The sequence below is a fragment of the Gekko japonicus genome, unplaced genomic scaffold (assembly GCF_001447785.1).
Source record: "Gekko japonicus isolate JY-2015 unplaced genomic scaffold, Gekko_japonicus_V1.1 scaffold3758, whole genome shotgun sequence".
Classification (NCBI taxonomy): domain Eukaryota; kingdom Metazoa; phylum Chordata; class Lepidosauria; order Squamata; family Gekkonidae; genus Gekko; species Gekko japonicus.
Window position 1 is genome coordinate 93,907 of NW_015165936.1, and position 27,857 is coordinate 121,763.

The 27,857-nt window shown below is 47.8% G+C and overlaps 2 protein-coding genes across 3 annotated transcripts in view; both read right to left on the reverse strand.

Annotated features, from left to right (window-relative positions):
* Positions 1–4,460: 4,460 nt before the first annotated feature.
* On the reverse strand, positions 4,461–13,748 carry LOC107110636 (C-factor-like). Its single transcript, XM_015411436.1, has 6 exons — positions 13,555–13,748; positions 13,247–13,298; positions 11,404–11,591; positions 8,691–8,849; positions 8,468–8,578; positions 4,461–4,777 (listed from the first exon to the last, which is right to left on the reverse strand). Exons 1-6 carry the CDS (start codon positions 13,693–13,695, stop codon positions 4,658–4,660), a joined length of 771 nt encoding a protein of 256 aa, XP_015266922.1. The 5' UTR covers positions 13,696–13,748; the 3' UTR covers positions 4,461–4,657.
* A 5,412-nt stretch (positions 13,749–19,160) lies between these two features.
* The window catches only part of LOC107110638 (C-factor-like), a 13,817-nt gene continuing 5,120 nt past the window's right edge, over positions 19,161–27,857 (reverse strand). For both annotated transcript variants that reach the window (XM_015411439.1, XM_015411440.1), the window contains 4 exons: positions 25,859–26,046; positions 22,773–22,931; positions 21,546–21,656; positions 19,161–19,523 (listed from right to left, as the gene is read on the reverse strand). In XM_015411439.1, the coding sequence (XP_015266925.1) occupies positions 19,404–19,523; positions 21,546–21,656; positions 22,773–22,931; positions 25,859–26,046 (578 nt within the window). In that variant the 3' untranslated portion in view covers positions 19,161–19,403. The remainder of the gene's footprint in view (positions 19,524–21,545; positions 21,657–22,772; positions 22,932–25,858; positions 26,047–27,857) is intronic.

The window sequence follows — 27,857 nt, forward strand, 5'->3', positions numbered from 1 at the left end:
TTGGTTGGGAATGAGATAGGGATGCCAACTCCAGGTTGCAGAATTCTTGGATATTCGTGGGGTGGTGCCTGGGGATGGTGGATATTGGGGAGGGGAGGGACTTCAGACAGATGTAATGCCATAGACTTCACCCTCCAAAGCAGTCATTTCCTCCAGGGGAACTAATGTTGCCAACCTTCAGGTGAGTATCCAGAGAGAACCATGGAAGATTGCACAACAAACACAAATACCATGGAGAATAACAAAAACAAGTAGGCAATATAAGTGTGTGTGTGAATGAAAATGCATAAACTGTAATAAAGTCACAATATTTCACCATTCAAAGACAATATCAACATTCAAAGTGCATATTGCATGTAAAAGTCCAAATCCATATCAAAGCAAGCCATAACAGTCAACATGAGATAAAGTTGTTTGTCGAATTAAAGTGCTTGTGTGTGTAATTCTTATCAATAAGATATGAATGTCCCTTCCTCCTTTCTTCCTTTAACAATAACATCAACTTGGACATCGTTTCGCAAAACGCTTCTTCAGAAGAGAATACAGGAGCATAACATTTACAAATCCAGAGAGTTCTATAATGTATAATAATTAACAAGTAGTATGGAATACGAACAGAAGACATGTAGTGCAAAGTAACAAACACCAACAAAGTCAGTTTCACATCAAGCCCTGGAGCTAGAGTAATATGCTTAGAGATCTACTGAAACTCATACTGTTTAAACTGTGAGAAGGAACATTGACTAAAAACACCGGCTAGAGAATTAAAGAGCCAGGAACCTGCAAAAACAAAATACTCTACAGAAAATACTTTACAGAAAATATTGCCTACTTGTTTTCGTTATTCTCAAAGGTGTTTTTGTTTGTTGTGTAACTTCCAGGTGAGGGCTGGAGATCTCCTGGAATTGCAGCTGACCTCCAGATGAGAGAGATCAGTTTCCCTGGAGAAAATGGTAACCTCAGAGTTTTTTCTCAAACAATAGAATGTCCCCCCTGCAACTTGCCCTGCATGATGACATCACATCCAGGTGACCTCATTGCACCGGGCACGCTAGCGCAGAAGGGGGTCTTTGGGGGTAGGGTTCCCCCCATCCGCTAGCTCAGAGGCGGCAGATCGGGGCCCCTGAAAGCGGGTAAAGCCCAGTCCCCATTGGGGGAATGGCAACCCTATTCATACATTTTTTAAAAAATAAATAACAGAACGTTGCGGCTGGTCGGTGTTCCAAAACCTATTGGCAAGTTTTGTCTGGCTTGAATTACCAACCCACTTTTCCAAATTTAGACAAGCCCTTCTTGGAGTGAATGTGTTCCAATTGTCCCTTTTCACCTTATTTTCTGACACACCTCTTTTATCCTTGCCTTTTGGAGAGGCAAAAATGCATAAACTGTAATAAAGTCACAACATTTCACCATTCAAAGACAAGATCAACATTCAAAGTGCATATTGCATGTAAAAGTCCAAATCCATATCAAAGCAAGCCGTAACAGTCAACATGAGATAAAGTTGTTTGTCAAAATAAAGTGCTTGTGTGTGTAGTTCTTATCAATAAGTTATGAATGTTCCTTCCTCCTTTCTTCCTTTAACAATAACATCAACTTGGAAATCGTTTCGCAAAACGCTTCTTCAGAAGAGAATACAGGAGCATAACATTTACAAATCCAGAGAGTTCTATAATGTATAATAATTAACAAGTAGTATGGAATACGAACAGAAGACATGTAGTGCAAAGTAACAAACACCAACAAAGTCAGTCTCACATCAAGCACTGGCGCTAGAGTAATATGCTTAGAGATCTACTGAAACTCATACTGTTTAAACTGTGAGAAGGAACATTGACTAAAAACACCGGCTAGAGAATTAAAGAGCCAGGAACCTGCAAAAACAAAATACTCTACAGAAAATACTTTACAGAAAATATTGCCTACTTGTTTTCGTTATTCTCAAAGGTGTTTTTGTTTGTTGTGTAACTTCCAGGGGAGGGCTGGAGATCTCCTGGAATTGCAGCTGATCTCCAGATGAGAGAGATCAGTTTCCCTGGAGAAAATGGTAACCTCAGAGGTTTTTCCTCAAACAATAGAATGCCCCCGCTGCAACGTGCCCTGCATGATGACATCACATCCAGGTGACATCATTGCACCGGGCACACTAGCGCAGAAGGGGCTCTTTGGGGGTAGGGTTCCCCCCCCCCGGCTAGCTCAAGGGCGGCAGATCGGGGGGCCCTGAAAGCGGGTAAAGCCCAGTCCCCATTGGGGGAATGGCAACCCTATTCATAAATTAAAAAAAAAAAAATAACAGAAGGTTGCGGCTGGTCGGTGTTCCAAAAGCTGTTGGCAAGTTTGGTCCGGCTTGAATTACCAACCCACTTTCCTAAATTTAGACAAGCCCTTCTGGGAGTGAATGTGTTCCGATTGTCCCTTTTCACCTTATCCTCTGACACGCCTCTTTTATCCTTGCCTTTTGGAGAGGCTTTGCAAACATTTTTGTTAGCGTGATTTGTCGATGGCGCCTTTCCCTGGAGTCACTAGACAGTATCAGTGCAATCCTCAGCGGAGTCACACTGTACTGAGCCAGTTGACTTCTGTGGCTTCTGGAGGCTGCAACTTTGTTTAGGATTAGGACTTAGTCTCTGATTTAGGAAAGGACGTGTCTTGACTTTTCAAAAAGATTCCTGCATTGTGCAGGGGGCTGGACTGCGTGCCCCCGGAGGTCCCTTCCAACTCTATCATTCCATGATTCTGTGATTCTAGTGCAAATGCTTGTGCATGAAGAGAACAGAATGATACAGGGCTATTTTTGGGCAGGAACGCACAGGAACAGAGTTCCGGCTGGCTTCAGAGCTGGCCACGCCCACTATGGCCAAAACCTCTGCATGCGTGGCTACAGAGGGAAGGCCTGGATAACGGAAAAAAACCCCAGAGCCAGAGAAGGCACAGGGAGGCATTTAAATGCCTCCACGATCCTTCCAGCTCCAGCCCCCCCCCCGGTGACTCCAAGGTGGGCGGGCCAGGGGGGGGGCCTGGAAGGATTGTGGAGGCATTTAAATGCCTCCCCGTGCCCTCTCTGGCTTGTCCAAGGGCTGGCTTGCCCTCCCTTCCCTTCCCTTCAAATCCCGCAGCCACAGGGCACCCAGGCAAGCCAACGGAAGGCACGGGGTGTGGCCTAATATGCTAATGTGTTTCTGCTGTTGGGTGTGGCCTATTATGCTAATGAGTTCCTGCTGGGCTTCTTCTACAAAAAAAGCCCTGGATGTGGAGGAGTGAACCCGGCACGTTCAGCAGCATGCAAAGCAGATGTTTTGCCGTGGAGCCCTGATCCTTCTCCAAGTATAGGACTGCGTGGCAGCCAGGCTTGCTAATGCTCTGTGCTGAATTAGGAAATGGGAACCACTAAAAAGAAGAAGAAGGAGAGAAGAGATTGGATTGATACCCCGCCCTTCACTACCCGGAGGCGTCTCAGAGTGGCTGACAAACTCCTTTCCCTTCCCCTCCCACCCTCCTGAGGTAGGCAGGGCTTGGAGAGCTCTTGAGAACTACCCTTGAGAGAACACCTCTAAAAGAACTTGTGACTGACCCAAGGTCACACCAGCAGCTGCAAGTGGAGAAGTGTGGAATCAAACCTAGTTCTCCCAGACTAGAGTCTGCACTCCTAACCACTACACCAAAGTGCTACTACATCTTTGTATCTCAAATGATGTTGAGAGGAGCCTTGCCAGATCAGACCAGTGGTCCAGCTAGTTCAGCATCCTGCCTCACACAGTGGCCAACCAGTTTCCATGGAGGACCAACAAGAGGGCACAGAGGCTGAGGCCTTCCCCTGATGCTGTCTTCTGGCATGGGTATTCAGAGGTATGCTTCTGTATGTGGAGGCTCTCTTTAGTCACTATGGCTAGTAGCTACTTCTTATGCCTTCTTTCCAGAGTCAGCCTACCGGAGCTCTGAGCTGCACAGGGTGTGCTCTGTACAGTTAGGAGGCGAGAGTTAAACTTTGACAGAAGCTGTACACTGGATGTGGTTTCCCTCCAATCCATTTTACGTTGACCTGTAAACATCACTTCAGACGTGGGTAAGGAGCCATACAACCACTTTCTTTAGCAGGAAAGTGGCCTTTAATCTGTTTTGAGAGCCAGTTTGGTGTAGAGGTTAGGGGCATGGATTTTAATCTGGGAGAACCAGGTTTGATTCCCCACTCCTCCACACGCAGCTGCTGGTGTGACCTTGGGTCAGTCACGAGTTCTCTCAGAGCTGTTCTCTCAAGAGCAGTCCTTGAAAGAGCTCTCTCAGCCCCACCTACCTCACAGGGTGTCTGTTGTGGGGAGAGGAAGGGAAAGGAGATTGTAAGCCACTCTGGGACTTCTTTGGGTAGTGAAGGGCAGGGTATAAAACCAACCTCCTCCTCCTCTTCTTCTTCTTCTCCTCCTCCTCTCAGAAGCAAAGTAGGGTCGGCCCTGGTTATTACTTCGATGGGAGAAACACATGCACACAAAATAAAAGGTGCTAGTTTGCACCCAAGTCTCAGCATGGAAGGAAAACTTATGGTAAATTTCAGTAAGTTATGGTGAATTTATTGTAGATGAAGACACAGGAAGTCATGCATTTGCATCCTGAATCCTCCTGGCATGAAAGATGTTTCTTCTTCAAATGGAGGGAGGTTGGGGTCTCACCAAGGCACGGCTGCCCCCTCCCAGTTCACAAACGTGCCGTTGTCTTTCTCAGTGAGACGGCCGAGGGTGTTCAGGGCGGCTCCCACGCTTGCATCCACCGTCAGTGGGGCTTGTCCCTTTGGAAAGAGAATCGGCAGGTCACACAAGGGCACTGGATGGCTGACCAGCTCTGTAAACTGCAGCATCTGTGTCCCATGTTCAGATAACCAATGCAAATGGGAAAAGATAACCAATGCAATGCAAATGCTGACCTCTGTTTATAGAACTCCATTCCACTGCAGGTTCACCGCAACGCATTTGGATGTAGCATATGATCTGTGTAACTGGGGCCACATAGTTCTTCCAGCAAAGGACCTTGTGGAACTCACTGCCCCAAGGTATGCTGATGCCCGCTAGCTTAGATGGATTTTATTTCAAAAAGTTAAGACGAATTCATGACACTTCGACCTATGAATGGCTATTATCCGCAATAGCTAAAAATGGAACCTCTTTGTCAGGGCCAGATCTGGGGGTGAAATCCTAGGAGCTAACATAGGGTTTCCACCTCTGAGTTGGGAAAATCCTGGTTAGGGTTTCTAGCTCCAGGTAGGGGGATTCCTGGAGTTCTGGGGGTGGAGCCTTGGGAGGGCAGGGTTTGGGAAGGGACACACGCAAGGTATGACGCCATAGAGTCTGCCTTCCAACTCAGCCGTCTTCTCCAGGGAACTGATCTCTGCAATCAGGAGATCAATTGTAATTCTGGGAGACCTCCAGGCCCCACCTGGAGGCTGGCAACCCTAACTCCCAGGCACACCCAGGCCTGGTTTAGATCAAGACCATGAGAAGGACATATGGAGGACATACAGCCTCTTAGGAGGCCTCTTCATCAGACAAGGGTGGGCGGGCTGACATAACAGGCATGCATCCTCTTCGATCTTCGGCTTTGTGTCCATAAGTGTTTATGCTTAATAAGCCAATTCATTCATAAATCATAATGAGAGGGATCATGGGATTGTCTCCCAGCTCACATTCTAAATGAACATGGTATATTATGCCATAGCTAACTCTAGGGAAGAATGATCCTGTAGCAGTCGCAGCGTAGGAGCTGGCCTGTGAAAACTGGGAATGTGTCATTGAGGATGCTCCAGGTTGGGCTGTAAGAACATTATTTAGAAATGAAACACAGGGTGGGGATTCTGATACAAATTGACTCTGCTAGAAAAGCCCTGGCACAGAAGCCCCCGTTATGATGCCTGTCTGCTGCTGAATCTGCCACACCAAAGACTACTTAGAGACTTAGCCTTTGACTCTGGGCATTCTTTATCAGCCCTAGAGGGTCAATGATTCCCTGTTAGGCCTATCTCTTCTTGTTACCTCCAGGTGAGATTGGTGGAACCCCCCCGGGATTCATGTGAAGGTAACTCATGCTGCCCTTAGCTTAATTATTGCATGGCATTGTGCCAGGAGATCCTGGAAGGGATTGAGTGCTGAAGCTGTAGTTCTTTTTTGGCACCACTAGGTGGCAAGCTATGCTTATGTTTCATCTGAGAGTGCTGTGACTTGCTTAAGGTCGCCCGTGTAGCTTCAAGGGGGGAAGTGGGGAATCGAACCTGGTTCTCCATATTACAGTCCGCCACTTTTAACCACTACACCAAATTTGCTCTCTACTGCTCTCAGCACTTGCCTCCAATCCTGACCACACAGACATGCTGCTGAGTTCAATTTGGCATAATTACATGACAGTCATGTTGGATCAGGCCAATGGCCTATCCAGTCCAACACTTTGTGTCACACAGTGGCCAAAATAACAGGTGCCATCAGGTGGACTATATACTAATAGTGAAGTCAGCCAAATCTTTGGATAATAAAATCCGATGAATGGAGCTGTGAGCAAGACAGATTTTTCTACAAATCTGGAAAGGGACCCAAGGTTTGCAAAAAAATACAAAAAAAACAACAACCTGAAAATGATAAAAACCCTGTACCTTGAAGCAATGAATTGCCTAGTGGCTGTTGCTAGGCAACCATAGCATTCCAAGATAGGTTATGTCAGTAAAAGGCAGGGGGAGAGGTCAGGGTCCTTTCTAGATCTGTTTTTGGTCTTTGAGGAAGGACACCTTGAGGCCAGGCCAGACTAGGGTTGCCAACTCCAGGTTGGGGGAAATTCCTGGAGATTTTGTGGTGGTTGTCTGAGGAGATCAGGGTTTGGGGAGGGGAGAGGCCTCAGCTGAATATAATGCCATAGAGTCCACCCTCCAAAGCAGCTATTTTCTCCAGGAAGAACAGATCCCTGTTCTCTGGAGTTCAGTTGTAATTCTGGGCAATCTCCAGGTCTCACAGGGAGGTTGGCAACACTAGGTCTGGCAGCAACTCTGCGTGACTTGATACCACCTGACTCGCATGACTCAACTAGGCCTGGCTGTTTGCTACTCTTCAGCAGCAGTCACCCTATGAAAGCCGGTGTGGTATAGCACTTAGGGGTTCAGAGTAGGGTCTGGAAGACCCAGGTTTGAATCCCCATCTTGCTGTGGAAACTCACTGGGTGATTTTGGACCAGCCACCTACTTTCAGCCTAATCTTCCTCACAGAGTTGTTGAACAGATAAAAAGGAGCGGGAGAGAATAATGTAAGCTGCTTTGGTCCCCGCAGTGGAGAAAGGTGGGGTATAAATGAAATAAATAAATAATATGTAGAGCTGAAGACGGGAGACAAATAACAGGTAGGTTGATGAATGGCTGGAGAAGAAGAAAATGAGGAGGAGGAGGAGACTGGATTTATACCCCGCCCTTCACTAGCCGGTCTCAGAGCGGCTTACAAACTCGATTCCCTTCCCCTCCCCACAACAGACACCCTGTGAGGTAGGTGGGGCTGACAGAAACAGCTCTTTTTCAAGAACAGCTCTTATCAGAACTACGGCTTGCCCAAGGACATCCAGCCAGGTCCAAGTGGAGGAGTGGGGAATCAAACCCAGTTCTCCCAGATTAGAGTCCGTGCACTTAACCACTACACCAAACTGGCTCCAACCTACAACAAAATAAGAAAAGTTTCTAAAAAGTGGCCCCAAATCAAACCAGTGATGTCTTCTTCTGTAGTCATGATCCGAAATTGTTTAAGTCAGCGGCAGCAGGAAAGCAGGCTCAGAGCAGTGGCTGAAGCAGAAGCCAGCCACACAATCTCAGCAGCAGGATATACCCACCTGAGGTTGCTTTCCTCCCCAGACCTCGCCCTTCCAAGGCTCCACCCCCAAATCGTTAGGAATTTCCCAACTTGTTGCTGGCAACCATAAGACAACTGATCTGTGCAGATGGGAGATCCGTTGGGATTCCAAGAGATCTCTAGGTTGGCAGACCAAGAAAGAGAGAAGGGAGCAGGAAAAGGGGAAAGGCTATGAGACTTTCAGGAAAGGGAACGAGGAAAATAGTGGGGATGGGGAAAGTGAGATGCCACCCGCAAGTCCTCGTGAGTTCCCACTTGTAACGATATTATCCATTCTGCGTCTTCCTTGGCTATGATTTCAAAATCATCAAATCAGTTTCGATGGCCTGTGTGTAGGAATGAATCTGCACCATGAAACACCTACCGCTGAGCTTCCCATGTCTGTTTGCACCGAAGGGAGCAGGAAAAGGGGAAAGGCTATGAGGCTTTCAGGAAAGGGAACGAGGAAATAGTGGGGATGAGGAAAGTGAGATGCCACCCGCAAGTCCTCGCGAGTTCCCACTTGTAACAATATTATCCAGTCTCCGTCTTCCTTGGCTATGATTTCAAAATCATCAAATCAGTTTCGATGGCCTGTGTGTAGGAATGAATCTGCACCATGAAACACCTACCGCTGAGCTTCCCATGTCTGTTTGCACCCATCCAGGGTGTAATGCAACACACAGGATCCCGTCTTCTGCATATCCCAGGAACTGGCACCGGGTGAGCATGTTCAGAGCAGCCTAGGTGGGAGACACGCGAGAAACAAGGACATGCATTGAGTTCGGTACTTAATTCTAAGGACACAAACTGCACTAAGGCTTCCACCTTTGCATACTACGCATGTCTCTCTACCTTGCTGCAGCGGTAATTAATGAAATGCCCAAGATCCCATCTGTAGACAGTAGCGATGGAGCCTCCTTCACTGGACACGTTGACAATGGCGGCTTTGCTACAGCTCATCCCTTTCTGGGAGCTTTCCTGGGACGCCTTCCTCAGCAAGGGCCAGAATGCCTGGAGAAGGAGAGGGAAGAATCAAGTATAACAACGTAACTGCCTACAGGGAGGCTGAAATAGCTCTTCATCAGGGTGGGAGACTCACCGATCACTCACCTTCTAGGTGGCCCTGTGCTCTCGTAGCCTTATCATCAAGATGGCGGACAGTAATCAGGGCTCTTTTTGTAGCAGGTACTTATTTGCATATTAAGCGACACACCCCTAATGTAGCCAATCCTCCAAGAGCTGACAGTAGCTCCTGTAAGAAGAGCTCTGTAAGCTCTTGGAGGATTGGCTACATTAGGGGGTGTGGCCTAATATGCAAAGGAGTTCCTGCTACAAAAAGAGCCCTGACTTCATTGGCGGTTATTTATGATCCTGGTTCAATGGGCACAGTTCCGCCCTTCATCACCTCCCCAACCCAACCAAGGATGGTGCACCAGTTGAATTTCTGTTCTCTTACGCCACTGTTAACGTCACAACAGAACCTTTGCCTGGGAGAACAGGCAGTATCGAACGGTCAAAAAAACACTGGGAGGCATCCAAGCATCCTTCAAAGCAGTCCTTCTCCTCCAAAGGAGCCATCCTAGGACTTAAGTGGCTCTTCTTCCAAGCGGAGATCCACTTCATTTGGAGGACACCTGGATCCGAGTCCAGGAGGACCTTAGAGACCAACGAGGTTTCAGAGTCAAAGCTCCTTTCATCAGGTACCCCAGGTACAGGGGTCATTTCCTGCAGGAGCGCACAGGAGCCTTTTTCTATGAAATGACCCCTGCCCAGGTATATGGATTCCGAAAGCTTTTATCCTGAACATCTTGTTGGTCTCTAAGCCCCTCCTGGACTCGGAGGGGGCTGTTGTACTGCGGACCAACACGGCTTCCCTCTGAAACGATCTGCATTTGGAGGAAGTCTCCTTAGACTGGAGGAAGACTTCAAACTTGAGCCAAAAAAGAAAACAGGGTTGCATTTACCTGTACCTGTTGTTCATTGACACCTTCTGTGCAGACACACCTAGGGACTGAGCATAGTCCTCTGCTCAGCTAACCGCAGACTGGGCCCATAACCCTGTCAATATTGTGCGGTGCTAGCCCACTGCAGACCGAACATGGATGCCAGGATATCCGATAAAGACTGGAGTCTTCAAGGCTTGTGTAAAAGTTATTTACAGTTTATTTTACAAAGCCTCCACCAAATAATTACAGAGACTGACGTAATGCTCCGCAGACAACCGATATTTACAAGAAGATGTATTCTGTGCAGACACACCTAGGGACTGAGCACACGTGAGCTGACCACAGGAATGGAAGTTTCTGGCTTCCCAAGGAACCGAGGGGGTGCAAAGGCTTTTCCTGCCCAAACTGTCACGTGCTCTGAAGCGGTGGCGCCTCCCTCCCTCGGTTCCTGCTTGTCCACTGTGAACTCTGAGAAAGGATAACCATAAAAACATGGTAAAAGCAGACAAGAGAGCTCATAGCAGGGCCAGGAGAGAAGGAATGTGTGTCTGCACAGGAGACACTGGTGAGCAACGGTTACAGTTTCCATCTGGTTTTGATCTTCCATCTTCAGTGCAGCTCCACACTGGGATTTTAGCAAGCTACTCGCCAAAAGGAGGCCAGGCGATGTTCTCACTGGAACAGTGGGATAACCATAAAAACATGGTAAAAGCAGAGAAGAGAGCTCATAGCAGGGCCAGGAGACACTGGTGAGCAACAGTTACAGTTTCCATCTGGTTTTGATCTTCCATCTTCAGTGCAGCTCCACACTGGGATTTTAGCAAGCTACTCGCCAAAAGGAGGCCAGGCGATGTTCTCACTGGAACAGTGGCTGGAGCGCTGCTTTTCCAAACTGTTGTGTATGGAAAAACTATGTTAAGCTTGAATCTGAACAAGGATTGTAAATAGACCAATCAGAGCTGTGCAAGGTTCAGGAGGGAAGCACTCTGATTGGACCTTATCTGTAAATGGTTGTTAGCTGACATGTGGGCGTGGCCTTCCAAGCCCGGACTGTTTAAAAGAGAGCCTGTTGCTCTATGTTTTTGTCTCGTTCTGATTTCTTCTGACTTCGTTGAATCACTGTTCACCTGCTGCCTTGAGTCTCGTATCTAACACAAACCTCTGATACTACCAGTGGCAAGAAAGTAACTGAGGCAGAGGGGCTCCAGAGCACATGACGGTTTGGGGGGGGGGAATGTGCTAGTTCTGGAGGGCAGGGGCGCCCCATCATTTCCTTAGGAAGCTAGAAACTTCTATTCCGTGGCCAGCCTGCATGTGGGTAGTCCCAATATGGGGCTTAACTGAAGGCGGAAGATGGAAGGGGAGGTGCAAATAAATTAACAAATAGATAAATAAACACACTTTCCTCAACAGGGGCGGTAGGATAAAGGAAAGGTCCACCTCACTATCCTTCAGCCACATGCAGTGCAATCCTAAGCAGAGTTACGCCCTCCTGAGCCTACTGACTTCAATGGACTTAGAAGGGGATAACTGTACATGGGGCCACACTGTTAACCTCCAAATGCGAAGAGCCCAGCTCTACAGAATGATGAGGAGGAGAAAGCCCAGGATGTCCTTACCTGGCTCACCAGCATGGGCCCGATCACATTGGTTTTGTACACCTCAGCCATGACTTCTGACGTCTCGGATTCGAGAGTGCTTGGCCTTAGAATCGCAGCATTGTTGATTAGGAGATTCAGCCCGGCTCCTTGCAGGTGTTCGGTGACTCTGGTTGCAGCAGCCTGGATGCTGGATGGATCACTAGTATCTACAGCAGCAAAGGTTTTCAGGTAACTAAAGGTGAGCCACCACTAGCTAGGAAGCAATTCAGCAGACCAACACACACACAACTGCCTTTAGAGCATGTGCTCTTTAGAGCATGTGTTCTCACAGGGCAGAGAACTAAGGGTCCTTTCACACAGTGCATTGATTTTTCCATGCATGTAAAATATTTCATGTATACAAATAAGGAACAGGTAACGTATGTGTGTACAAAGGTAAAGGTTTCTCTTGCTCAAAAGCCAGTCGAATCCGACTCTAGGGGCAGTGCTCATCTCCGTTTCCAAGCCGACGAGCCAGCACTGTCCGAAGACTTCTCTGTGGTCATGTGGCCGGCATGACTACATGCCGAGGCGCACAGAACGCTGTTACCTTCCCACCAAAGCGGTGCTTTCAAACTGCTAGGTTGGCAGGAGCTGGGGCCAGAGACAGGAGCTCACTCCGTCACATGGCACTAGAGCCTCAAACTGCCGAACTACAGACTTTCTGGTCTGCAGCTCAGCATCTTAACCTCTGAGCCACCGCAGCCCATGTGTGTGTATAATCAGCCCATAATTGCCAATGCAAACTCTTTAATGCCAGTTTGGTGTAGTGGTTAAGTGTGCGGACTCTAATCTGGGAGAACCGGGTATGATTCCCCCCTCCTCCACTTGCACCTGCTGATGTGACCTTGGGTCAGTCACAAGCTCTGGCATAGCTGTCCTTGAAAAAGAGCAGTTTGTGTCAGAGCTCTCTCAGCTCCACCCACCTCACAGGGTGTCTGTTGTGGGGAGGGGGAGGGGAAGGAGTTTGTAAGCCACTCTGAGACTCCAAGTGAAGGGCGGGGTATAAATCCAATCTCCTCCTCCTCCTCCTCCTCCTCCTCAAGCGGGGCCAGGAATGCTGGTGCCCTGGTCTTGTCTAAATCGAAAATGAGCCACAGGAGTTCATTGGCTGGGCAGCTAATTGCCTAGGCTGTGGGGCAGGCCAATGGGCACACCACAGAAGGGGCTTCTCACTCTGGAGCAAACTGAAATCTTATGAATCGGCAGGGACAGATGGCAAACACCCAAAGGTTCTTAAAGAACTGAAATCTAAAATTGTTCATCTGCTACCTTGTTGCTAAAATTGGCCTAGTGCTGGATGACTGGGAAATACCAAAGGTCAGCCAGCCCAGTTTTTAGAAAGGGCTTCAGAGGGGATCCAGAAAATTACATGCCAGTAAACTGAACATCCGTTCTGGGTAGATTAGTAGAAATTGTTATTAAAGAGAGAGTTCTTAAACACATCAGTGAATAAAGTCTGCTGAGGAAGTGTGGCTTCTGCAAAGGGAAATCCTGCCTCCCCAACTCTTGCAGTACTTGGAGCAACTTAACAAGGACATGGATAAGGACAATACTGTAGACACATACTTGAACAAACTATTCAGTCAGTCAGCAAGCAGATTACAAAGTATGGGACCAATCTAACAGCAAAGATTTCTAATAAAATGAATGCACTGTTTCTGGCACTGAAGAACTGCAGCAGAAGTACAACTGGGGCAGAGCACACATTAATGGAGTGCTAGAAATGGGGAACAAGTGTGCACTTAAACTACAATGCGGAGATCTTGGGGAACAGCCTTGAATCTGTATGAAGAGGGCATTTGAGTGGCCCATCACTTACCCATGGGGAGGATTCTGACACCCCGATATTTGGCAGCCAAGTTCTTCAAGTCCTGAAAAAGACCAGAGGCAGAGACCTGAAATGCAACATCAAGACTGGTTTATTTGAAAGGGCGGAGTGTTTAGGGATGGGTTTTTCACTAGGGGGTAGTGCCTTTAAATTGAAAAGAAACAGAAATGCCCTGAGACTGGGAAAGTGTACAAACCTCACTAAAGAACTTGCAGCTCCAGCCCTCTGCATCTAGAGCAGTCCCCTTGTTGCACACCTATCCCAATCCAAGATACACCCAATCCTACCACGACTTTCACCTGGGCACGTGGTCCCTCTGGGTCCCGGCAGGTGGCAAAGACCCATTCTGGCCCCTTGCTCTTCCCCACCAGTTGCCGGACCAGCTCCAAGCCAATGCCCCGGTTGGATCCCGTCACCAGGACGCTGCGCACATTTAGCATTGTGGTGTTGTGTCGTCTGCTGTTGTCTGACTAGCAAAGCCAAAGATCAGCCGGCGAACTACAGTCCCCTCCCAGGTTTGCATAAGTCACTTGGCTGCTGTGATAACACATAATCGTGCCATTGGCTTGGTTCCTGGGAATCAGCCTCCTAGATTTCAGCACAGCTGCCAACTCATTACCCAAAGAAAAAAAGGAAGTGGAAGAACTGGGGGGTTTCAGCTGCTTAATGCAACAACAGCTTGTGCTGTGTTTATAATGTGCACCCTTCTCTACTTTCACTCTTTACATCTGCATCCATAGATCATGGGGAAATAGCACAATCCAATTGTTTCAAACTGGCTTTTCCTACGGAGGCAAGCCCAGTAGCAAATGATGGTGGCTGCGCAATGCCAGCATCAGTATATCTTATTCTCAACATGAACCTATCTGTGGATACTTAAATCTGGAGACTGGGAACATGAACAGGGAAGAGAGACCTTTCTAGAAAACTAAGGAAAACCCCAGATTTGCAGAAAAATCTAAAATAGGTGGCTTAGGAAACCCCAAAATGATAGAAGCAGCACTTGTTGCTTTTAGAAACTAATATATGCCAGCCTTCAAGCCTTGGTTTCTGGCAGTAAAAGGCTGGGGAAGGGGCAGGGCCTTTTCCAGAGTTGTTTTGGCCTTACAGGGAGAACTAATTGGGGACAAGCCTGGCAACAATACCAGGCAATTTGCATAACTCACATAGGCCTGCCTGGTTGCTATTGCTCAACATCAGCCACCCCCAAAAAGTCACAAGAAACACAAACCATTTTATCAGGACCAGACAATTAGTTGTGATACTTGTAGATTTTCCGGGCTGTATGGCCGTGGTCTTGGCATTGTTCCTGATGTTTTGCCAGCAGCTGTGACTGGTATCCTTACTCTCTGTGTCAAGGTGAGAAGGAAAATGGCAGGCAGGTAATTTATATCTACTCAGGAAGGTGGGGTAGGGCTGAGTCATTATCTTGTAGGAATTTCCCACGCTGTGACATGCTAATGGAGGAGCTTTCCTGAGGAGGTTCTTTTGCATATGAATTGGCTGTTGAAATTCTAATCTTATCTGTAGTGCTGTTGTAAGATGTAGAGCATTTTGTGTTTTTCAGGACAGGAAACCATGCCCTATTTATTTTTAAACTCTTTTCTTTCCTGTTGAAATTTATGTTTATGAATTTCAATGGCTACCTTGTGTAATCTCACATGGTAATTGGATGTGTTGTGATACGTTTGCTGATAAAATATCAAGAATATGCTCTGATTTAAATGCTGACTATAAGATGAGTCCAACAGAAGAACTACCCAATACATCACATGTTCTGCTGATGGAAAACTTTGATGCAGTTTTCATGAGGGATGTTGACAAGCTCCTGGGATCTGTGAAGGCCACTGCTTATGTCCTGGATGCTTGCTCATCCTACCTTCTAAAATCAGGTAAAGACTACATCAACAAATCGTTAATATCTCTCTTATATATAATTGCGGAATGGTGGTGGCTTCTGTCCTATGGGGTGGCGAGATTGCATGTGCTCACTCAGCCATTGGCCCGTCGGCTGCCAGTCAAGACTACTGGCGTGCCATTGGCTGGGGGTGCTCCTCTTCCCCGCCCACTCCCCTTTCAGCCACTGTGCTCTGTGTCAGAAGTACTCTGTCTTCCGCTATTACCTTCCAGCCAAAGTGGTACCTATTTATTTACTTACAATTTCTTGCTTTCGAACTGCTAGGTTGGCAGGATTTAGCTGATAACCTCCCTCTAAATGTAGACAAGGATCAGGCCTCCTACTGGATTTATCTGCTGCTTTTGACACAGCAGAGTAGACCATCACCATGCCATCTTGTTGAGATGCCAGGAGACAGAAGTAGGCATCAGGTTCTGTACATTGTATGGCTTCAAATCCTTCCTCTTGGATGAGAACCAAAGACTTGCAACTGGAGACAAGTTATCATCAGTGTGAGATCTATCCTGTGGGGGTCCAGAGGGTACAATTCTATACCTCTATCCTCTTCAGTCTTTTTGTAAAGCCCTTTGGCCAATTTGTTGTTTTGTGGTTGGCTGTCATAAATCTGCAGACAATACACAGCTATACTTTCCCTTATCCAAGTCTCCTGGTGATGCGGTAGAGGTCTTAAACTGCTGCCTGGATTCTGTGTTTCAATGGCTAAGAGTGAACAAATGGAAACAAAACCCTGGAAAGACAGAAGTAATGGTGGTGGGAAGGCAGAGGTCTTGAAGGATATTATGCTCCCCATCCCCAATGGGATTCAGCTGACCCTTGCCAACTCGGGGTTGTACTAGACCCAGCATTATTGCTGTAGAAACAAGTTAATGCAGTTGCAAAAAAAGGCTTTCTTCCAACTCATCGTAGCTCAAAAAGTAGCCCTTTACCTTGAGACGGCTGATCTGGTCACCTGGATCCATGCCACAGTGACATCCAGACTAGACTATACCGTAGTGCATTGTACACTGATCTCCCTTCAAATCAGTTCCGAAACTCCAGTTGGTGTAGAACAGGGGTGTCGAACTCATTTGTTATGAGGGCCGGATCTGACATAAATGAGACCTTGTTTGGTGAGAGCCAGTTTGGTGTAGTGGTTAAATGTGCAGACTCTAATCTGGAAGAACCGGGTTTGATTCTCCACTGCTCCACTTGCACCTGCTGGATGACCTTGGGCAAGCCATAGTTCTGGCACAGCTGTTCTTGAAAAAGAGCAGTTTCTGTCAGAGCTCTCTCAGCCCCACCTACCTCACAGGGTGTCTGTTGTGGGGAGGGCAAGGGAAAGGAGTTCATAAGCCGCTCTGAGACTCCCTTGGGTAGTGAAGGGTGGGGTATAAAACCAATCCTCCTCCTCCTCCTCCTCCTCCTTCTTCTTCTTCGTCATGTGTGTCATAAAATGTAATGCCAGATAGTGGAGATATATAAACTTTATAAAGGACACAAACACAAAGGGCTTTTTTAACTTAAAATAAAAACATGCTTAAGCACGCTTGCAATATTTTGTTTATTTAACAGTGTCCAATAAATGACACTTCTTGCTCTGAATTATTGCATCAAAATGCCTGTGCTGTTGCAATCCTGAGTATGCTGTTCAGGTGTGTATCTGTAAGCTGCAGACCTACAATGATGCAGCAGCAGCAGAACTAGAAGAAGCAGAAGACAGCCAGTTCCACTGTGGGCCTGGTAGAAGCCCTCCGGGGCCTGATCCGGCCCCCAGGCCACATGTTTGACACCCCTGATGTAAAATGCCACAACTCAGCTATTATCAGGAGCTAGATGGAGCATGCATATTACTCCCATTCTGCAGTCACTCCACAGGCTGCCCATCAGTTACCGGGCTCAATTTAAAGTATTGGCTATCACATACGAACCTCTTCATGGTCTTGGACCCTAACAGTACAGTCTGAAAATAAGTTACACCTTTGTAAATCCATTGAGATCCATGGGCTTGGAAGGGTGTAATTCTGTTTAGGATTGCACTGTAACTTTGGTAACTGAAGAGTTAAACTTCTCTTCTGCGGGGGAGATATGCCAGGCTGGGGGCAGGAGAGTATGTTAAGTAAGCATTAAACTGGGTTCCTAACAGAAGGGGGTTGGTCTGTGTCCCAAAAGCTGCTGGCAAGTTTGGCCCAGCTTGAATTACTAACCCACTTCCTAAATTTAGACAAGTCCTGGGAGGGAATGCATTCCAGTTGCCCTCTTCGATTTATTTTCCGGTGTTCCGCTTTTATCCTTGGCTTTTGGAGAGGCTTTGCTAACATTTTTGTTAGTGTGGGTTGCTGATGGCGTCATTTTCTGGAGCTGCTGGACAGTATCAGTGCAATCCATTCTGAGCCAACTGGCTTCTGTGGATTTAGAAGGGTCTAACTTTGTTTAGGATTGTGCTTAAGTCTCTGAATAAGGAATGCATGTGTCTTGACTCCAGTGAAAATGCTTGTGCATGAAGGGAATGGAATCATGTCGGGAAACGAACCTGAGACCTCTGCCATGGAACCACAATCCATCCCCAAGCATAGGAGTGCACAGTAGCCAGGTTTGCTTATGTAACCTTGTTCTGAATAAGAAAATGGGAACTGCTAATTGACTTAATCCTCATATCTCAAACAAATTAAGAAGAGCCCTGCTGGATCAGAACACTAATCCACCTAGTCCAGGATCCTGTCTCACACAGTGGTCAGTCAGTTACTATGGAGGACCAATGAGAGGGCATAGAGGCCTTCCCATGAAGTTGCCTCCTGCCTCTGGTATTCAGAAGTTTACTGCCTCTGTATGTGGAGGTTCCCTTTAGTCACCATGGCTAGTAGCCACTTCTTATGCCTTCCTTCCAGAGCCAGCCTGCTGGAGATCTGAGCTGTGTTGAGAATTATAGTAGGGTAGCAGAGTGCACTAAAGGCTTACAATGCAGCGAAGCCCATCTGGTCAGTGTGTGCTTGCAAGAAAACAACACAGAGCCTCTTTTATCTTTTCAAACTAGTGAGAGTTTTTTATTATAGGAACTCCATTTCTAGATAGGATAGCATAGAGACAGGTTCCTAATCTAGTCTAACTAACTAGGATGGATGGAGATGCAAGATGCATGTCCTACTCTCATGTCTGCCAAGAAGGAAAAGGGTAGTGTGGAGAGAAACTGTCAAAGCCAGAAGGAAGAAAGTTCCCTGAGAATAGCGATCTACACTTCAAAGGGATAGCATCAGAGAGTACCAAAGGAAGGGTGGTCAGTGTCCTGCCCATCTATCTCTCTGACTCTGTTGCAGTCTTCTCTTCCAACAAGCTGAACAAGGTTTGCTCTGTACAATTAGAAGGTGAGAATTAATCTTTGACCGAAGCCGTACACTGTAAGTGGTTTCCTCTAATCAATTTTACGTCGAGCTATAAACATCACTTCACTCCTCCTCTTCCTCCTCCTCTTCCTCCTCCTCCTCCTCCTCCTCTTCCTCTTCCTCTTCCTCTTCCTCCTCCTCCTCCTCCTCCTCTTCTTCTTCTTATAGGAACTCCATTTCTAGATAGGATAGCATAGAGACAGGTTCCTAATCTAGTCTTAACTAACTAGGATGTCTGCCAAGAAGGAAAAGGGCAGAGTAGTGTGGAGAGAAAGTGTCAAAGCCAGAAGGAAGAAAGTTCCCTGAGAATAGCAATCTACACTTCAAAGGGATAGTATCAGAGAGTACCAAAGGAAGGGTGGTCAGTGTCCTGCCCATCTATCTCTTTGACTCTGTTGCAGTCTTCTCTTCCAACAAGCTGAACAAGGTTTGCTCTGTACAATTAGAAGGTGAGAATTAATCTTTGACCGAAGCCGTACACTGTAAGTGGTTTCCTCTAATCAATTTTACGTCGAGCTATAAACATCACTTCAGCAGTGGGTGAGGAGCCGGAGAGCCAGTTTCTTCATCAGGGAAAAGGCTTTTAATCTGCTTTCTCTTCTCTTGGAAGCTAAGTAGGGTCAGCCTTGGCTAGTACTTGGGTGGGACAAATGTATGTACACTTAAATAAAAGTGGTATTATTATTATTTGTATAGGATAAATGCATATACACTAAATAAAACGGTGCAGCCTTGGTGTGTAAGGAAAAGAGAGATTAGGCTTTTCAGCAAGTTAATGGTAAAGTTATTGCAGATGAAGTCACAGGAAATCACACCGTCACTTCCCTCCTTGAGCATGAGATGTTTCTTCTCCAAGTATGCAGGGGCTGGGGCCTCACCAAGGCAAGGATGCCCCCTCCCAGTTCACAAAAGTGCCATTGTCTTTCTCAGTGAGACGGCCGAGGGTGTTAAGGATTCCTCGCACGCTTGTGTCCACTGTCAGTGGGGGTTGTCCCTTTGAAAAGAGAATCAATGGGTCACACAAGGATTTGGCACTGAATGACCGACTGACTCTGTAAACTGTGGCATTCGTGTCTCACGTTCAGATACCCAATAAAACAGAAGAGCATTCTCAAATGCTGCCCCCTTTTATAGAACGCCATTCCACTGGACGTTCATCTCAACCTGTTTGGAAGTAACATATGATCTGTGCCACTGGGGCCAAATAGTTAAAATATATGAGAAAGAACCATTTCTTTCAGCAAAGGAACTTGTGGAACTCACTGCCACAAGGTATGCTGATGCCCGCTAGCTTACTTGTTTCCCCCCCAAAAAAGGTTAGACAAATTCACGACACTTAGAACTACAAATGGCTATTATCCACAATACCGTGGATGGAATCTCCTTGTCATGGCCAGATCTGGGGGTGAAATCCGAGGCACTAGCATAGGATAGTCAGCCCAGGGTTTGGAAATATCTGGAGATTTGGGGGGGGTGGAGCCTGGGGAGGGTGTGCTTTGGGCAGGGGAGGTTCCTCAGCTGGGTACAATGCCATACTGTCCACCCTCCAAAGCAGCCATTTTCTCCAGGGAACTGATCTTGGTCATCAGTTGTAATAGTGGGAGATCTTCAGGTGCCACCTGGAGGTTGGCAACTCTAACTAGCGACCCCCCCATGCAGGCTGTAGCAAGAGGTGGGCATGTTCCCATCGCTGTGCTTGCCTCCTTCTTTATTCCTTCACTTCCTTTCCCCCGATGCATCATGGGAATTGTAGTGGATGATCAGGTGTTCTGGGAAAAGAAAAGCACTAAGATAACTGAGGGGGTGGCGGGGAAAAAGATGGTGTGTGGTACATTCTGAGTAGATAATTTACGGTTACCAGCTTCAGCATGGGATCTGGACTTCTCCTGGAGTTGCAACTTACGACCGATCTCACATGAGACACATGAAGCTGCCTTATACAGAATCAGACCACAGGTCCATCACAGTTGGTTCTCCAGGGTCTCAGGCTGAGCTCTTTCACATCATCTATTGCCTGGTCCTTTTCACTGAAGATACCATGGGCTGAACCTGGGACCTTTTGCCTGCCAAGCAGATGCTGTGCCACTGAGCCACGGCCCCTGCACACAGCAAAGACCATACAGCCCACAAATCTCCAGGAATTTCCCAAGCTGGCAACCTTAAGGCAACCTTAAGAGTTCTGGGCATGCCTGATCATTAAAGTCAGATGTTCTCAGAATAATAATTCCCAGCATGCACTGGGGGGTGGAGGATGAAAGAAAGATGGAGGGATGACCTTGCAAGAATGTTCTCTCCCCTTGGCCATCTCCCACTGCCACAATGTTCATCCCCCTTAAAGGGGAAAGATAAACGGGTGCGGACTGGCCTGGAAAAGGAAGGGGGGGGGTTTCTTCTCTGGGCCAGGCTTTCCATCCAGGAGAGAAAGACTTGGCTACACAGGGCCTGGCTTCATGGTGGTACACCATGTCTAGTCTAGTCTAACTAGCTAGGATGGATGGAGATGCCTCCTTGGGACAAGCACACAATCAGATATGCATAGCAAGTTTCATGTTAGGAACTTCATTCTGAAGCAGGGGATGGGGGGGGGGGCAAAGGTGGGGAATCTGATACAAACTGACTCCGCTAGGACAGCCCTAGCAAAGGAGCACCCGTTATGATGTCTGTCTACTGATGAACAAGCCACACCAGAGCCTACTTAGAGACTAAACCTTTGAATCTAGGTATTATTTACCAGCCCCCAAAGGCCAAAGTTTCCCTGTTAACCTCCCTGTTGTTGTTTCCCCTATGTGAGATTGATGGAGCCCACCAGGATGAATATAGAGATGGCTCACGCTGCCCTTAGCATTTGCCTCCAGTCCTGGTCACGCAGGCATGCTGCTGTGTTCAGCTTGGCATCATTACACAACGATAGTATAATACTGTCCAGTCTGGGTCTTCCTGGACTATGAGCCCAAACTCAGCAAATCAGTTTGGATGGGCTCCGTGTAGGAATGAAGTTGCACCATGAAACACCTACTGCTGCATTTCCCATGTCCGTCTGCACCCATCCGGGATACAATGCAACGCACAGGATCTCATCTTCTGCAAATCCCAGGGACTGGCACCGGGTGAGCATGTTCAGAGCAGCCTAGGAAGGGAGACATTTTATTTGTTTGTTTGTTTAAAACATTTATTAGCCACCTTCCTTCCTTACAGAGCTGAGGGCAGCATACAACATAGGTAAAAGGCATAAAAATATGAAAATTAAAAATTTTAAAATACAATTCAGGACGGCTAGTAAACCTAACCAAGTGCAGTCCTAAATAAAAACATCGTCAAGTGCCTCCTAAAGATCGAAAGTGAGGGGGGCACCCTGACCTGGCTAGCTCAGGCAAGCCCGAACTTGTCAGATCTCGGAAGCTAAGCAGGGTTGCTGGCAAGTATTTGGATGGGAGACCTCCAAAGAATACCAAGGTCGGGAGGCAGAGGCAGGCTATCAAGCCACTTCTCTGAACGTCCTCCATGCCCCAGCAGGAGTTGCCAGAGGTCACCAAGACTTCCAGGCACAGGTACGCACACTCACACACAAAAAAATGCACACACAAAAGAGAGAGAGAGAAAGGGAGGGGGTCAGGTGCAGGGGTCATTTCCTGCAGGAGCGCACAGGAGTGGAGCTCCGGCAGTAAAGAGCCCAGGAGGCGAGCACATGCAACAAGCCCCACCCCCTGCTCCCAGCAGCCCTCAGTCAGAGCAAGAAGCAGCCAGGTAAGTTGCAGAGCTCCCCCACCCCGCCCCCTGGTCTAAAACAGTCCAGTGGCACCTTTAAGACCAAGTTTTATTCAGGTACAAGCTCTCCCTCCTCTGCGAGATCAGATCTGCACGTCCTCCCCCCCAATAGCTAGCAATCCAAAACAGTCCAGTGGAGCCTGAGTAGTGGCTGTTGCCTTCGGACACACTTCCGGTGATGTCAGGGGGTGTGGCATATGCAAATGAGTTATGCTAATGAGCTCCTGCGCCTCTTTTTCTACGAAATGACCCCTGGGTGCGCCTCCCTGGGGAGGTTCTTCCATAATCACAGGGCTGCCACTGAAAAGGCCCTCTCTCATGTATCCACCAGATGAGCTTCTCTGGTTGATGGGACAGTCAGGAGAGCCTCTCCCTATGACATGCTGGAAGCAAGGAGATGAATGATACATTCAGTTTGATTCTTAATTTTAGTGACTGAGCAAGCACTTCCGCTTTTGCAGAGCGTGCATTTCCCTACCTTGCTGCAACGGTAATTAATGACGTGTCCATGATCCCACGCATGAAGCTTGTTGATGGATCCAAGAACACTGGACACGTTGACAATGGCGGCTTTGCTGCAGCTCATCCCTTTCTGGAGGCTTTCCTGAGACGCCTTCCTCAGCAAGGGCAGGAAAGCCTGGAGAAGGAGAGGGAAGAATCAAGGAAAGCAACACAAGAGTCTGCAGGTAGGTCCGGATAGCGATTCGTCAGTGTGGAATCCCTACCAGTTACTCACCCTCTGGACAGCCATGTGCTCTCATGACCTTATTATCAAGACGCTAGTATTTTATGATCCTGGTTCAATGGGTATTATTCCCCCCTTCATCTTTTCCCCAGCCCAATCAGGGATGGTGCACCAGTTGAATTTCTGTTCAGTTATGCCGCTGTTAACACTACAACTGAACCTTGCCTGGGAAAATAGGCAGCATCCAACCACTGAGAAGTACTGGGGCTCATCCAAGCATCTTCCTTCTCCAGCCAAAACAGCCTCCCTCCAACTTAAGTGGCTCTTTCTCCCAGAGAAGGTCCACTTCATTTGCAGGACACCTGGATTCAAGTCCAGTAGCACCTTAGAAACCAACAAGATTTCAGGGTATAAGCTTTTGAGAGTCAGAAGCTCCCTTCCTCAGATACCATGAACAGGGGTCATTTCCTGCGGGAGCGCACAGGAGCAGAGCTCTGGCAGTAAGGAGCCAAGGGGGCGGGCACATGCAACAAGCCCCGCCCCCTGCTCCCAGCTGCCCTCAGTTGGGCCATGAGGAGCAAGAAGCAGCCAGGTAAGTTGCAGAGGCCCCCCCCAGCCCGCCTTCAGGTACAAGCTCTCCCTCCTCTGTGAGGGCAGATCTGTATGTTCCCCCACCTCCCCAATAGCTAGCAATCCAAAACAGTCCAGTGGAGCCTGAGTGGTGGGTGTTGCCTTCTGACACACTTCCGGTGATGTCAGCGGGTGTGGCATATGCAAATAAGTTATGCTAATGAGTTATGCTAATGAGCTCCTGCACCTCTTTTTCTATGAAATGACCCCTGACCATGAGCATTTTGTCGGGTCTCTAAGCTGCAACTGGAGACGAATCTAGCTGTTCTACTACAGTTACCCTCTGATACTATCTTGGAGGAAGTCTTCAAACCTGAGTCGAAAGGAAAGGTAGGGTATAAATGTTTTAATGTTTTGTCCGTGGAGTGGTAGGATAGGGGCCGGATCCACCCAACCGTCCTTCAGCCGCATCCTGTGCAATCCTAACCAGAGGTATGCCCAGGGGTCGTTTCGTAGATAAAGAGCTAGGGGAACTCATGCTAATGCTAACCCTAACTCATTAGCATATGCCACACCCCCTGACATCACTGGAAGTGTGTCATAAGGCCACACACCCCACCCCCAACGGTCCCGGCCGCCAGTGGTGGCCTTGCAACTCCACTGCCAAGCCCCATGAGGGGCCCGGCGGTGGACCTGCAAGGCCGGCGGGAGTGCAAGGAAGCCCTGCGAAGGCCCTCCCTGGCCCCAGGCAGGCAGGGGTGGGGAGAGGCAGGGAGGAAGCAACTTACCCTCCCTCTTCTCCTGCCTCCTCCTGGCTGAATGAGGGCCAGAAGTGGGGCAGCCGGATGCAGGGGGCGAGGCTTCGTCTTGTGCCCCGCCCCCCGTACCTCACCCGGGGGGACTGCGATCCCCCGCAATCCCCCCCGAAATGACCTCTGGGTATGCCCTTCTGAGCCTACTGACTTCAATGGACTTAGAAAGGTGTAACTGTGCTTAGGGCTGCACTGTAAATTCCATAAGTTAGTTAGGTGTTCTATAAAATGCTTCCTTTGGTCTGTCCATAATCTGTGTTTGCCGTGATACTGCATTGTCCATCTGTGGTCTTATATCTGTGAGGGTGCATTCACACAAAAACTCATGAGTCATCATAATGACTTACTTTCCATCTGTCACATTGTGAACATGCATGTGTTAATTAATCCAAAAATCTTGCCACATATATATATTTCCCTTGGGACATCATTGGGAGGTCCCTAGCCATTACCATTAAGTGGCAACCCTAGGCGTGACCTCCACTGTGTAATGATGTAGCTTATCAAGGTACATTCTGTTCACTTGCATACAAACAATGTAATTCTAAACAGAGTTAACCCTTCTAAACCCATTGGCTTCAATGGGTTTAGAAGGTGTAACTGCTTAAGACTGTGTTGTCACTAGTTCAGTGTCTCTTCACTATTGGTAGTGGGAACGATGAGGGGAAGAGACACCAGGACATTGGTTGGGTACAAAAGCTGTGCCCCACAAAGAAATCAGGCTAAGTCAAGAGTGGAGATTTTACTGTCTTTTACTGTCTGTTGCGCAATAGGAAGCTCAACCTGAGTCAAAAGACCCAGGTAAGGAGTTCAAAGATTCTGTGGTTACATACAGTTTTTATACAATAGCATCGTTAACATATGCAAGCCTTAATTCCCGATCACGATCACGAAAAGTCCCTGTCTGTCACCTAAGTGACTCCCAGACTTACAATCTAACTCGTACCCCCTTTCTCAGGTTATCCTGCCTTTGTTTGTTTTAATTAAATCGCACCCCTCTCCCTCCTCATTTTCCTGTTGTGCTAATTCCATATATGTGCATATGTTCTTTGCCAAATATGATTATATGTTGCAGTAAAAGCTAGATGCTTTCTGTTGCCATAGCTTTCTTGTGACATAAAAGGTAAAGGTTCCCGTGCTCGAAAGCCAGTCGAATCCGATTCTAGGGTTGCGGTGCTCATCTCCGTTTCAAAGCCGAAGAGCCAGCGCTGTCCGAAGACGTTTCCGTGGTCATGTGGCTGGCATGACTAAACACCAAGGCGCACGGAATGCTGTTACCTTCCCACCGAAGTGGTACCTATTTATCTATTTGCAATTTCTTGCTTTCGAACTGCTAGGAGTCGGATTCGACTGGCTTTCAAGCAAGGGAACCTTTACCTTTACCTTTCATCCTTTTGTGTCTGTCATCTCCTAACAGCAATCTCTAATAATCTTGTTACAGAATACTGGTGATGGGTTCCCAATAGTTCCCTATCTGTTCCTCTTACACATCCTTACCTGGGTCACTGTCATGGGCCCGATCACATTGGTTTTGTACACCTCGGCCATGTCCTCTGCCGTCTCCGATTCCAGAGTGCTTAGCCTTAGAATCCCAGCATTGTTGAGGAGGAGATTCAGCCCAGCTCCTTGCAGGTGTTCTGTGACTTTGGCTGCAGCAGCCTGGATGCTGGATGGGTCACTAGTATCTACAGCAGCAAAGGTTTACAGGTAATTAAAGGTGAGACGCTGCCAGCTAGGAAGCATTTCAGCAGCTTCCGATGCAACTGCCTTCAGAGCAGGGGTGTCGAACTCGTTTGTTATGAGGGCCAGATCTGACATAAATGAGACCTTGTTGGGCTGGGCCATGTGTGTCATAAAATGTAATGCCAGGTAGTGGAGATACAAACTTTATAAAGTACACAAGCACAAAGGGGTTTTCTGTGTTTTTGCAATCTTGAGTATGCTGTTCAGATGTGTATCTGTAAGCTGCAAACCTACAATAACGCAGCAGCAGGAGAACTGGAAGAAGAAGCAGAAGATAGCCAGTTCTACTGCGCGCCTGATAGGAGCCCTCCGGGGGCCTAATCCGGCCCCCGGGCCACATTTCTACACCCCTGCTTTAGAGCATGTGCTCTTGTTGTTCTCACAGGGCAGAGAACTAAGGGTCCTTTCACACACTGTGCTGATTTTTCTATGCATGCAAAATATCATATGCATACAAATAAGAACTATGTAACATAGGTGTTTATAATAAATTAATGTCCACTGAGGCCATGGATGCTGGTGCCCCTGGCCCTTCTAAATCACAAATGAGGCATTGGAGTTCATTGGTTGGGCATCTAATAGCCTCGCCTAGGGGGCAGGCCAAAGGGGAGACCATAGAAGGGGCTTCTCACTTTGGGGAGCGGGGACGGAGCATGGGGAGGGGAAACTTTGCGGATGGAGTGACATCCCTTCTGGGTGATTACCGAGGAGGGACGTCATACACATAGACCCCTGCACATGCTGCTATAGGAATTTCCTCTGTGGCAAGGACCATAAAGTTAGTGGACATTCCTAGACTGTTACAAACACGAAGAAGAAGGAGGAGGAGGAGGAGGAGGAGGAGATTGGATTTATACCCCGCCCTTCACTTGGAGTCTCAGAGCGGCTTACAAACTCCTTTCCCTTCCCCCTCCCCACAACAGACACCCTGTGAGGTGGGTGGGGCTGAGAGAACTCTGACACAAACTGCTCTTTTTCAAGGACAGCTGTGCCAGAGCTTGTGACTGACCCAAGGTCACATCAGCAGGTGCAAGTGGAGGAGTGGGGAATCAAACCTGGTTCTCCCAGATTAGAGTCCACACACTTAACCACTACACCAAACTGGCTCTGATGGAAATGACATTGCTGTGTCTGTCTGTATCATCTCTCCCCCGCCCCTGTTTACTTCCTCTTTCAAGAGCAGGGGAAAGTGGCGGAATAGGTGGTGGGGGTGGGAGCCTAAAACCCTTGGGCTGATAAGCCTAAACTCAGCCCATTACTATTAAAAAAACTCTTTAAAACCTTAGTGTGGTCTTCCTGAGTCTTTATTTGGGGAGCGGTGCTGGGACAACTATTATACATGTTGGGGCTTATGTACATGGAACGCCAAACACTTTCCCTGCTATGTACTGTGTCAGATTAAAGAAGGAATCCGTCTGTTGGAACACATGTGAAATGTTGGTGTTCTGTAGATGGGATCTAAGTAAGTAGCAGCATGAGTTGACTCCACGTCACTGTCTTTGTGTTCTCATCAATGTCAGAGGTCATTTCGGGGGGGATCGCGGGGGAACGCAGTAGATTAAAGAAGGAATCCGTCTGTTGGAACACATGTGAAATGTTGGTGTTCTGTAGATGGGATCTAAGTAAGTAGCAGCATGAGTTGACTCCACGTCACTGTCTTTGTGTTCTCATCAATGTCAGAGGTCATTTCGGGGGGGATCGCGGGGGAACGCAGTTCCCCCGGGTGAGGTGCAGGGGGGCGGGGCACATGATG